Source organism: Pan troglodytes, chromosome 1 (assembly GCF_028858775.2).
Source record: "Pan troglodytes isolate AG18354 chromosome 1, NHGRI_mPanTro3-v2.0_pri, whole genome shotgun sequence".
In the NCBI taxonomy this organism is placed as follows: domain Eukaryota; kingdom Metazoa; phylum Chordata; class Mammalia; order Primates; family Hominidae; genus Pan; species Pan troglodytes.
Window position 1 is genome coordinate 75,455,345 of NC_072398.2, and position 13,335 is coordinate 75,468,679.

The window sequence follows — 13,335 nt, forward strand, 5'->3', positions numbered from 1 at the left end:
TTTTGCATCAGTGTTCATCAGGGAGATTGGCTTGTAGTTTTGGGGTTTTTTTTTTTTTTGATGTGTCTTTGTCCGGTTTTCATATCAGGGTAATAATGGCTCTGTAAAATGTATTTGGAAGTATTTCCTCCTTCTCTATTTTTCAGAATAGTTTGAGTAGGAATGGTACTAGTTCTTTAAGTGTTTGGTAAAACTCGGCATGAAGCTATTGGGTCCTGGGCTTTTCTTTGCTTGGAGACTTTTTATTACAGCTTTGATCTCATTACTTGTTATTGGTTTATTCAGGTTTTGGATTTCTTCATGGTTTAAACTTGCAGGTTGTATGTGTCTAGAACTTTATCCATTTATCTTAAGTTTTCCAATTTATTGACATATATTTGCTCATAGTAGCCTCTAATGATCTTTTGAATTTCTGTGGAATTGGTTGTAATGTCTTCTTTTTCATTTTTTTCTGATTTTTAAAATTTGGGCCTTTCTTTTTTTCTTAGTCTGGCTAATGGTTTGCCAATTTTGTTTATCTTTTCAAAAAACCAACTTTTCATTTCATTGATCTTTTGAATTTTTTTAAAATTTCAATTTCATTAATTTTTGTTCTGATCTTTTTTATTTATTTTCTTCTACTAATTTTGGGTTTGGTTTGCTGTTGCTTTTCTAGTTCTTTAAGATATATTGTTAAGGTGTTTATTTGAAGTTTTTGTATTTTTTTAATGTAGGTGTTTATTACTATAAACTTTCCTCTTAGTACTGCTTTCACTGCATTCCATAGTTTTGGTATATTGTGTTTCTATTTTCATTTGTTGCAAGAATTTTAAAAATTTCCTTTTATTAGTAATTTCTTCATTGACACACTGTTCATTCAGAAGCATACTGTTTAATTTCTATGTGCTGTATAGTTTCCAAAATTCCTCTTGTTATTGATTTCTAGCTTTATTCCATTGTGGTCAGAGAAAATACTTGATATAATTTTAATTTTTTTGAAACTTTTAAGACTTGTTTTGTGGCCTAACATAAGGTCTCTCCTTGAGAATGATCCATGTGCTGAGTAGAAAAATGTGCGTTGTGCAGTCACTGAATGAAATGTTCTGTAAATATCTAGTAGGTCCATTTGGTCTGTAGTGTAGATTAAGTCCGATGTTTCTTTTTTGATGTTCTGTCTGGATGATCTGTCCGGATGATCTGTCCAATGCTGAAAGTGGGGTGTTGAAATCTCCACCTATTATTGTATTGGGGTCTAGCTCCCTCTTAAGCTCTAGTAATATTTGCTTTAAATATCTGGGTGCTCCAGCGTTGGGTGCATGTATAGTCCCAGCTGTTACATCCTCTTGCTGAAGTGACCCCTCTATTATTATATATGACCTTCTTTGTCTCTTTCATAGGTTTTTTCTTGAAATCTATTTTGCCTGATGTAAGTGTACTACTCCTGCTCTTTATTGGTTTCCATTGGCATGGAATATCTTTTTTTTATTCTTTTATTTTCCATTTATGTGTGTCTTTACAGGTGAAATATGTTTCTTATATGTAACAGATAATTGGATCTTTGATTTTTATCTCTTCAACCACTCTATGTCTTTTGATTGGAGAGTTTAGTCCATTTACATTCAGTGTTATTATTGATAAGTAAGGACTTATTCCTGCCATTTTGCTATTGGTTTTCTGGTTGTTTTGTGGTCTTATCTTCCTTCTTTCCTTCCTTCCTGTCTTCCTTTTAGTTTCTTGCTTTTTATTTTTTGTGTCTCTCTCTCTCTCTCTCTTTTTTTTTTTTTAGACAGAGTCTTACTCTGTCACCCAGGTTAGAGTGCAGTGGCACAATCTTGGCTCACTGCAACCTCTGCCTCCTGGCTTCAAGCGATTCTCCTGCCTCAGCCTCCCTAGTAGTTGGGATTATAGGCATGCACCACGACGCCAGCTAATTTTTGTATTTTTAGTAGCTGGTCTCAAACTCCTGACCTCAAGTGATCTGCCCGCTTTGGCCTCCCAAAGTACTGGGATTATAGATGTGAGCCACCAAGCCCAGCTTTGTTGTATGTTTTTTGATTTGAGATTACCATGAGACTTTCAAATAGTATCTTATAGTTCATTATTTTAGACTGATGACAACTTAACATAGATTGTATAAACAAACAAGCAAAGAGAAAAACAAATAAAAGCTACACTTTAACCTCATTCCCCTCCAACTTTTTACCTTTTTGTTGTTTTTATTTATATCCTATTGTACCTCCTATGTCTTGAAAATTATTATGTTTGATAGGTTAATCTTTTAGTCTTTCTATTCAAAATACGAGTAGTTTACCCACCATAATTACAGTGTCATACATAGTATTTTGTGGTTTTCTGTGTACTTACTATTACCAGTGAGTTTTATATCTTCTGATGATTTCTTATGGCTCATTAACATCCTTTTCTTTCAGATTAAAAAACTCCCTTTAGCATTTCTTCTAGGACAAGTCTAGTGTTGATGAAATCCCTCAGCTTTTGTTTGCCTGCGAAAATATTTCTCTGATGTGTTTGAAGGATATTTTCATGGATACACTGTTCTAGGGTAAAAGTTATTTTCCTTTAGCACTTTAAATATGTCATGCCACCCTCTCCTGGCCTATATGGTTTCTACTGAAAAGTCTGTTGCTAGATGTATTGGAGTTCCGTTATATGTTATTGGTTTCTTTTCTCTTGCTGCTTTTAGGATCTTTATCCCTGATTTTTGGGAGTTTGATTACTAAATACCTTGAGGTAGTCTTCTTTGGGCTAAAACTGCTTGGTGTTCTATAATCTTCTAGTACTTGAATATTGATATATTTCTCTAGGTTTGGGAAGTTCTTTTTTTTATTAATATTATTCCTTTGAATAAATTTTTTACCCTGCTCTCTCTCTACCTCCTCTTTAAGGCCAGAAACTTTTAGATTTGCCCTTTTGAGGCTATTTTCTAGATCTTATAGGAGTGCTTCATTGTTTTTTATTCTTTTTTCTTTTGTCTCCTCTGACTGTATTTTCAAATAACCTGTCTTTAGGCTTACTAGTTCTTTCTTCTGCTTGATCAATTCTACTGTTAAGAGACTCTCATGCATTGTTTGGTATGTCAATTGCATTTTTCACCTCCATAATTACTGCTTGATTCTTTTAAGTTGTTCCAAACTCTTTGTTAATTTTATCTGATAGGATTCTGAATTCTTCCTCTGTGTTATCTTGAATTTCTTTGAGTTTCCTCAAAATAGCTATTTTGAATTCTCTCTCTGAAAGGTCACATATCTCTTTCACTCTGGGATTGATCACTGGGGCCTTACTTAGTTTGTTTGATGAGGTCCTATTTTTCTGACTGACCTTCTTGCTTGTGGATGTCCACTGGCATCTGGGCATTGAAGAGTTAGGTATTTATTGTAGGTATTGCAGTCTGGGCTTGTTTGTACCTGTCCTTCTTGGGAAGGCTTTCTACGTATTTGAAGGGACTTGGATGTTGTGATCTAAGTTTTTGGTTACTCTAGCCGTATCTGCATTAGGGGGCACCCCAAGCTCAGTAACGCTGTGGCTCTTGCAGACTTGTAGAGATACTGTCTTCATGGTCTTGGGTAAGATGTGGGAAAATGCCCTGGATTATCAGGCAGAAACTCTTTTTTTCTTTTCTTACTTTCCCCTCAATAAACAGAGTCTCTCTCTCTGTGCTGAGCTGCCTAGAACTGGGGGAGGGGTAACACAAGCACCCCTGTGGCCACCACCACTAGGACTGCCCTGGGTCAGACCTGAAGCCAGCATGGCACTGGGTCTTGCCCAAGGCCTGTGGTGGCCACTGCCTAGTTATTGCTTATATTCACTCAAGGCCCAATGGTCTACAATCAGCAGTTGGCAAATACAGCCAGGCATGTGTCCTTCCGTAAAGGCAACAAGTTCCCCCAGGCTCTGGGTGGGTCTGGAGATGCCATCTGGGAGTCAAGTCCTGGAGTCAAGAACCTTAGGAATCTAGCTGGTGCTCTATTCTACTGCAGCTGAGCTGGCACCCGAGCCATAAGACAAAGTCCTTCCCACTTTTCCTCTCCCCTTTCTTCTAACAGAGTAGTCTCTCCCTGTGGCCACCACTGCCCAGGCCCACAGCAAGTCCACCTGGCTACTGCTGGTATTCACTTGAGGCCCAAGGGCTCTACAATCAGCCTGTGGTGAATACTGCCCAGCATGCGTTTCTCCCTTCAGGGCAGTGGGCTCTCCTCTGGTCCAGGCCAGGCCCAGAAATGCTCTTCAGGAGCCAAGGCTTGGAATCAGGGACCTTAGGATCCTGCTTGGTGTGCTACACCACTGTGGCTGAGCTGGTACCCAAGTTGCAAGACAAAGTCCCATTTACTCTTCCCTCTCCTTTCGTCAAGCAGAAGGTGTCTCTCCCCTTAGTCCCTACAGCTGGGGAATGTTCTGGGTCACCCCTGAAGCCAGCATGGCTCTGAGTCTCACCCAAGGTCCGTGGTGAGTACTGCCTAGGTATCATTGCTGCTTATTCAGGACCCAAGGGCTCTTTAGTCAGCAGGTGATGAATCCTGCCAGGACTGGGTCCTTCCCTTCAAGGCAGCTGGTTCCCTTCTGGCTCAGGATGTGTCTAGAAATACCACCTTGGAGTTAGGGCCTGGAATGGGGGCCTCAGGACTCTGCTTGGTGCCGTGTTCTACTGTGGCTGAGCTGGTATCCAAGTTGCAAGACAAAGTCTTATTCACTTTTGCCTCTCTTCTCCTCAAGCAGAAGAAAGGAGTCTCTCCCAGAGCTGTAAGCTGTGTTGCCTGGGATTGGCAGAGCGGTGGCAAGCACTCTCATGGCCATTCAGGCTGGTGTCTCACTAGGTGATGTGCACCCCAAGTCCACTGGCTCTGATCCCTGCACAGCACTAGGACTTGCCCAGGAATTGCAGCCCTCGTGGCCTAGATGGCCTTTCAAGTTTATTTAGGACCCCATAGCACTTTAGCCTGTAGTGGTGGGGCCTGCTGGAACTCAGATTCCAACTGCTGGGCTGTGTGCTTCCCCTCTGGCTAGGGCTGGTCTAAATGCTGCATCCATGGTTGTCAGCTGAATTCTGCCCCATGTTGCTTTCTTCTATGATAGGGAAGCATTGAGCTGTAGTGCAAAGTCCCACAGTCACTGTGCTCTCCCTCAAGCATATAGATTCTCTGTCTGCACTGTGTGGCTATTACCAGGGGTATGGGGGAAGTGTGGTGTAGGCAGTTCAAAACTGTCTTTCCTACCCTCTTCAGTGCCTCTTTCCTTAATATGATGTTAAAATGAGCTACTGTGATTGCTTACCTGATTTTTGGTTCTCATGTTGGTGCTTTTTTGTATGGATAGTTTTTCAATTTGGTGTTTCTGTGGGGTGGGGTGTACAGTGGAGGCTTCCATTTGACTATCTTGCTCTGCCTCTTGTGTTTGTCTTGTCATGTGTGTGTTTCTGTCCATTCTTTCAGATGCAAGGCTGACTCTGAAAAAATATATTGCAAAAGTCTCTTTAGCTGTTACTGACACAGAAAAGGGATCAGGGAAACTCCTTAAGGAAGACAAGGTACTGTATTGTGATTATTGCTTGTTCTGTAGTGTTTTGAGAATTTTGTCTTACATTTTAATTTTTGCACTGATGTTCTAAAGGCAGGTGGTGGTCCTTACTTCCTCCCTCCTCCCTCTTTCTTTCCTTCTTCCCTCCTACCTTCCCTTCCTTTCTTTATAAACCTCTAATAGAGGATAGTCTGATCAAAACTAAAATAAATAGTATTAAAGAGTGACATAGAGATGTACTAAGTATCAAACCCAGCAACATGGCCGAATCTTAGAAATGTAATATTGAGTAAAAAAAATTATCAAAGACTACATAGACTTTTATAAAGCTCAAAAACAAGCAATATCAAACTATATAATTTAGGGATGCCTACATATGGGAGTAAAACTATTTAAAAAGCCAAGCAAAGGGATAAGCACAGATCATAGTTATCTCTTGAAGGCAGTCAGGGGGTGGGATGGGGAGGGACAGAAGCTGTATTAATAGTACTGGTAGTGTTCTGGTTCTGGACTGGTAGGGTCCAAAATAATACAATGGAAATATTCATTTCATTATTTTGCTTCAAAAATGAGATATACATTGTATATTTTAGTATATATGTACATGTACAAATACATTGCATATTATTTAATGTGTCAAATTTTCCAGAATGGGAAAAGAGATACACAGCTGTAAACACAGTAATTTTAAAGCCCACTTGCCACATATCTAAGTACTAGATCTAAGCATTCCCTGTGGAATAGTTTAGTGCTCTGAATGTACATTTAAAAAATATACTGAAGGTATCAGAAATGTGTTTTGGTTTTAAATTATTTCGTTTATTTTTGTGCAGGATGCTCTGTGAATTTCCTGTGACTTATTATTCAGATGAAAAAGAATTAGGTATTGCTAAAAGTATAAGATATCACCAAGTCTAAGCACTTGATAAGTTATACATTGCACTTGTGTCTTGTAGAGTACTCTGCAAAATCTCTTGTGAAACAAACAAAATGTAGGCAAAATTTATTAGAATAGCTTTTGGAGCTATCAGATCTGCAAAGCAAAATTTTCCTGACACAAAGAAATAGTGCTTTATCAAACTAGTTACTAGAACATTCTTAATTTAATTTTAAAAAATTTGATTATTTGAACTAGAAATTATTATGTATACATAGTAATAATTAGAAAAAATCAGAATGTCTAAAGCAAACATAATAGTTTTCCCTTTTCTATTTCTATTCTTAATACCTACTATGTGGTTTCGAAAATAATTTTGTGTTATGTTTTCCCTTTCACTTATATAATCATATGTATCCATACACATAATAGGAATTTTATGAAAGATTTTGTTTTTATAAAAATGAGATCACACTTATATATATTATTCTTTAATTTTACTTTTTTTCCTTCTCAATAAGATATTATGGACACCTCTCTAAGTCTACCTGCTTCTACATACTTCTGCATATGCTACTGCTTATTATTTAACAGTATGGACAGGACATACCACAAATGTATTTATTTATCTTTATTTTTACAGACCATAGTATAATAAACATCTTAAATCAGACATCAGAAATTTGCTGCATATGTGCGATGAGATAATTTTACAATGCAAATTGAGAGATTTTCAGTAAGGTGGAGCTTTTCTTGTATTTCTTGAACTTCCTCCTTCTGTGAACCATTTGAGAGGGAATAAAATATCAGCATTGTCTTTTGAGTTGCATGCAACTCATACCATCCACCCATTCTTTTCTGGTCTTTGCAAGTACTTCTTTTAGTCACAGGGCTTAACAAAAATAAAGAATTAGGGAGAAAGTGTAGAATGGTACCAGGCTTCATGACTGTTGATGGTGAGTTTTATTGTGCTCATATTCCACTAACGTTAGAGCTGCGCTGTCCAATATAATAGATACTAGCCACATGTGACTATTCAAATTTGAATTATTTAAAATTAAATAAAATTTAAAATGTAGTTCCTTAGTCACCCTAGCCACATTTCTAGTGCTCAATAGCTATTTATATCTAATGGCTACTGTATTGGACAATGCAGGTACAGAATATTTCTATCATCACAGAAAGTTCAGTTGGACGTGCTGGTTTAGAGATACTGTTGAGTTTTATTTTTCAATAAATAAGTGGAGAGCAAACTCTGTATTTCTGTCCCTAGAATACCATCCTCAGTGCATGCCGTGCAAAAAATGAGTGGTTGGAAACCCATACAGAAGCTTCCATTAATGAGCTTTTTGAACAGAGACAACAACTGGAAGATATTGTGACTCCTATCTTCACAAAAATGACTACACCACGTAAGTTTTGGATAAAAGGTGGTTTGAATGTCAGAAGGGATGAAAATTAAGTTCAATGTTGTTATTTTTGAGATATACTGATTTTAACAATCTTCATTAAGTAGTTATTAACATTGTTACAAGCACTAATCTATGATATAGTTCCCTAGTTTCATTATTTTCAATATTAGTAATAACTAATAATAACTGAATTCTTCCTATAGGAAATGTCTAATACTAATCTTAATATTACCATCATCAGTCATTAAATTTTATGGGATTACTGTAGCTTTGCTTTGATTTTTTTTTTTTTTTTTTTTTTTCCCGGAGGCAGAGTGTTCCTCTGTTACCCAGGCTGGGGTGCAGTGGTGTGATTGTAGCTTACCACAGCCTCCACCTCCTGAGCTCAAGTGATACTCCTGCTTCCTGAGTACCTGGGACCACAGGCAGGCATTACCATGCTTGGCCAATTTTTAAATTTTTTATGGAGATAGGGTCTTGCTATGTTTCTCAGGCTGGTCTTGAACTCCTAGCTTCATGTAATCCTCCTGCCTCAGCCTCCTGAAGTGTTGGCTTTACAGGTGTGAGCCACCACACTGGGCCTGTCGGTGATTTTGATTCTCATCTAGGAGGCATCTCCTCCTGGGAGATAGGGTGGCAACATTTTATTTTATTTATATATTTTTTTATTTTTTTCCTTCAACATTTATTTTAAGTTCCAGGGTACATGTGCAGGATGTGCTGGTTTGTTACATAGGTAAACGTGTGCCATGGTGGTTTGCTGCTCAGATCAACCCATCACCTTGGTATTAAGCCCAGCATCCATTAGCTATTCTTCCTGATGCTGTCCCTCCCCACACCCCCACAGTGTATGTTGTTCCCCTCCAAGTGTCCATGTGTTCTCATCATTCAGCTCCCACTTACAAGTGAGAACATACAGTGTTTGGTTTTCTGTTCCTGCGTTAGTTTGCTGAGGATAATGGCTTCCAGCTCCATCCATGTCTTTTAAATGGACGTGGTCTCGTTCCTTTTTATGGCTGCATAGTATTCCATGGTATATATGTTCCACATTTTCTTTACCCAGTCTATCATTGATAGGCATTTGGGTTGATTCCATGTTTTTGCTATTGTGGATAGTGCTGCAATGAACATACACATGCATATATCTTTATAATAGAATGATTTATATTCCTTTGGGTATATACCCATTAATGGGATTGCTGGGTCAAATGGTATTTCTGTCTCTAGATCTTTGAGGAATTGCCATACTGTCTTCCACAATGGTTAAATTAATTTGCATTCCTACCAACAGTGTATAAGAATTCCTTTTTATCCACAACCTTGCCAGCATCTGTTGTTTCTGGGCTTTTTAATAATTGCCATTCTGACTGGCATGAGATGGTGTGTCATTGTATTTTTGATTCTCATTTCTCTAATGATCAGTGATGTTGAGCTTTTTTTCATGTTTGTTTACTGACTACATGAATGTGTGTTTTTTTTTTCGAGGCGGAGTCTTACTCTTGTCACTCAGACTGGGTTCTGTAACCCCCGCCTCCACTGTAACCCCCACCTCCTGGGTTCAAGCGATTCTCTTGCCTCAGCCTCCTGAGTAGCTGGGATTACATGTGTGCCACCATGCCCAGCTAATTTTTATATTTTTTTGTAGAGACAGGGTTTCACCATGTTGGCCAGGCTGGTCTTGAACTCCTGACCTCAGGTGATCCGCCCACCTCAGTCTCCCAAATTGCTGAGATTACAGGCATGAGCCACCATGCCCAGCCTTTTTTTTTTTTTGAATGTCTTCTTTTGAGAAGTGTCTGTTCATGCCTTTTGCCAACTTTTTAATGGGGTTGTTTGTTTTTTGCTTGTATGTTTGTATAAGTTCCTTGTAGCCTCTGGATATTAGACCTTTGTCAGATGAATAGATTGCAAAAATTTTCTGTAGGTTGTCTGTTCACTCTGATGATAGTCTCTTTTGCTGTGCAGAAGCTCTTTAGTTTAATTAGATCCTATTTGTCAATTTTTCCTTTTGTTGCAATTGCTTTTGGTGTTTTACTCATGAAATCGTTGCCTGCACCTATGTCCTGAATGGTATTGCCTTGATTTTCTTCTAGGGTTTTTATAGTTTTGGGTTTTACATTTAAGTCTTTAATCTATCTTGAGTTAATTTTTGTATAAGGTGTAAGGAAGGGGTCCAGTTTCAATTTTCTGCATATGGCTAACCAGTTTTCCCAACACCATTTATTAAATAGGGAATCCTTTCTCCATTACTTGTTTTTGTCAGGTTTGTTGAAGATCAGATGGTTGTAGGTGTGTGGTCTGATTTCTGAGTTCTCTATTCTTTTCCATTGGTCTATGTGTCTGTTTTTGTACCAATACCATGCTGTTTTTGTTACTGTAGCCTTGTAGTATAGTTCAAAGTTGGGTAGCATGATGCCTCCAGCTTTGTTCTTTTTGCTTAGGATTGTCTTGGCTATTCAGGCTCTTTTTTTATTCCATATGAATTTTAAAATAGTTTATTCTAATTCTGTGAAGAATGTCAATGACAGTTTAATGGGAATAGCATTGAATTTATAAATTACTTTGGGCAGTGTGGTCATTTCATAATATTAGTTCTTCCAGTCCATGAGCATGGAATGTTTTTCCATTTGTTTGTGTCCTTTCTGATTTCCTTGAGCAGTGGTTTGTAGTTCTCCTTCAAGAGGTTGTTCACTTCCCTTGACTGCTGTATTTTTATGTATTTTATTCTTTTTGTAGCAATTGTGAAGTGGATTTCATTCATGATTTGGCTCTCTGCTTGCCTGTTGTTGGTGTATAAAAACGCTAGCAATTTTTGCACATTGAGTTTGTATCCTGATAGTTTGCTGAAGTTGCTTATCAGTTTAAGAAGCTTTTGGGCTGAGATAATAGGATTTCCTAGATATAGGATCATGTTATCTGCAAACAAAGATAATTTAACTTCCTCTGTCCCTATTCGAATACTGTTTATTTGTTTATCTTGCCTGATTTCCCTAGCCAGAATTTCCAATACTATGTCGAATAGGCATGGTGGGAGAGGGCATCCTTTTCTTGTGCTGGTTTTCAAGGGGAATGCTTCCACTTTTTGTCCTTTCATTATGATATTGGCTGTGGGTTTTTCATATAGGGCTCTGATTATTTTGAGGTATGTTCCTTCAATACTTAGTTTATTGAGAATTTTTAACATGAAGAGATATTGAATTTTATCAAAGGCCTTTTCTTTCTCTATCGAGATAATCATGTGGTTTTTGTCTTTAGTTCTGCTTATGTGATGAATTACATTTATTGATTTGTGTATGCTGAACCAACCTTGCATCCTGGAGATGAAGCCAACTTGATCATGATGAATAAACTTTTTGATGTGCTGCTGGATTTGATTTGCCAGTATTTTATTGAGGATTTTTGTATCAATGTTCATCAGGGATATTGGCCGAAAATTTTCTTTTTCTGTTGTATCTCTGCCAGGTTTGGGTATCAGGATGATGCTGGCCTCATACAATGAGTTAGAAAGGAGTCCTTCCTTTTCAATTTTTTGGAATAGTTTCAGTAGGGATGGTACCAGCTCTTCTTTATACCTCTGGTGGAATTCAGCTGTAAATCCATCTGGTCCTGGGCTTCTTTTTGGTTGGTAGGCTATTTATTACTGCCTCAATTTCAGAACTCATTATTGGTCTATTCAGGGATTCAATTTCTTCCTGGTTCACTCTTTGGAGGGTGTATGTGTCCAGGAATTTATTCATTTCTTCTAGCTTTTCTACTTTATGTTCATAGAATTGTTTATAGTTTGTCTGATGGTTGTTTTGATGTGGAATCAGTGGTGATATCACCTTTATCATTTCTGATTGTGTCTATTTGATTCTTCTGCTTTTCTTATTTATTAATTTGGCTAGTGGTCTATCTATTTTATTAATTTTTTTCCAAAAAACCAGCTCCTGGATTCATTGATTTTTTTGAAGGGTTTTTTTGTGTCTCTGTCTCCTTCAATTCTGCTCCGATTTTGATTATTTCTTGTCTTCTGCTAACTTTGGGGTTTGTTTGCTCTTGGTTCTTATTTTTTTATATACTTTAAGTTTTAGGGTACATGTGCACAATGTGCAGGTTAGTTACATATGTATACATGTGCCATGCTGGTGCGCTGCATCCACTAACTCGTCATCTAGCATTAGGTATATCTCCCAATGCTATCCCTCCCCACAACCCACAACAGTCCCCAGAGTGTGATGTTCCCCTTCCTGTGTCCATGCTCTTGGTTCTCTAGTTCTTTCAGTTGTGGTGTTAGGTTGTTAATTTGAGGTCTTTCCAGCTTTTTGATGTGGGCATTTAGTGCCGTGAATCTCCCTCTTAACTCTGCTTTAGCTGTATCCCAGAGATTCTGGTACATTGTCTCTTTGTTCTCATTAGTTTCAAAGAACTTCTTGATTTCTGCCTTAATTTCAGTATTTACCCAGGAGTCATTCAGGAGCAGGTTGTTCAATTTCCATGCAGTTGTGTGGTTTTGAGTGAATTTCTTAGCATCAAATTCTAATTTGATTGCACTGTGGTCTGAGAGACAGTTTGTTATGATTTCAGTTCTTTTGCATTTGCTGACTGTTTTACTTCTGCATATGTGATCAATTTTTGAGTAAGTGCCACGTGGTGATGAGAAGAACGTATATTCTGTTGTTTTTGGGTGAAGAGTTTTGTAGATATCTATCAAGTGTGCTTGATCCAAAGCTGAGTTCAGGTCCTGAATATCTTTGTTAATTTTCTGTCTGGATGGTCTTTTTAACATTGTCAGTGGGGTGTTAAAGTCTCCCATTATTATTGTGTATGAGTCTAAGTCTCTTTGTAGGTTTCTAAGAACTTGTTTTATGAATCTGGGTGCTCCTGTATTGTGTGCATATATATTTAGGATAGTTAGCTCTTCTTGTTGAATTGAACCCTTTATTGTTATGTAATGCCCTTCTTTGTTTCTTTGTCTTTTTTTTTTTTTTTTTTTTTGAGATGGAGTCTTGCTTTGTCACCCAGGCTGGAGTACAATTGTGCAATCTTGGCTTACTGCAAACTTCGTCTCCTCGGTTCAAGCGATTCTTCTGCCTCCCCCTCCCGAGTGGCTGGGATTACAGGTGGCCACTTCCACACCTGGCTAATTTTTGTATTTTTAGTAGAGACTGGGTTTCACTATGTTGGCTAGGCTGGTCTCGAACTCCTGACCTCAGGTGATCCACCCATGTTGGCCTCTCAAAGTACTGGGATTACAGGCATGAGCCACCATGCCCAGCCCCTTCTTTGTCCTTTTTGACCTTTGTTGGTTTAAAGTCTGTTTTGTCAGAAACTAGGACTGTGATCCCTGCTTTTTTCCTGTTTTCCATTTGCTTGGTAAGTTTTCCTTCATCTTTTTTTGAGCCTATGTGTGTCTTTGCACATGAGATGGGTCTCTTGAAGACAGCATACTGATGGGTCTTGGATCTTTATCCAGCTTGCCATTCTGTGTCTCTTAATTGGGGCATTTAGCCCATTTACATTTAAGCTTAATATTGTTATGTGTGAATTTGATCCTGT

At 38.1% G+C, this 13,335-nt stretch overlaps 1 protein-coding gene across 7 annotated transcripts in view; it reads left to right on the forward strand.

Annotated features, from left to right (window-relative positions):
• Positions 1-13,335, forward strand: part of ANKRD45 (ankyrin repeat domain 45) — a 109,455-nt gene that overhangs the window by 83,012 nt on the left and 13,108 nt on the right. For all 7 annotated transcript variants that reach the window (XM_016932809.3, XM_001148842.8, XM_063811376.1 and 4 more), the window contains 2 exons: positions 5,424-5,518; positions 7,659-7,797. In XM_016932809.3, the coding sequence (XP_016788298.1) occupies positions 5,424-5,518; positions 7,659-7,797 (234 nt within the window). The remainder of the gene's footprint in view (positions 1-5,423; positions 5,519-7,658; positions 7,798-13,335) is intronic.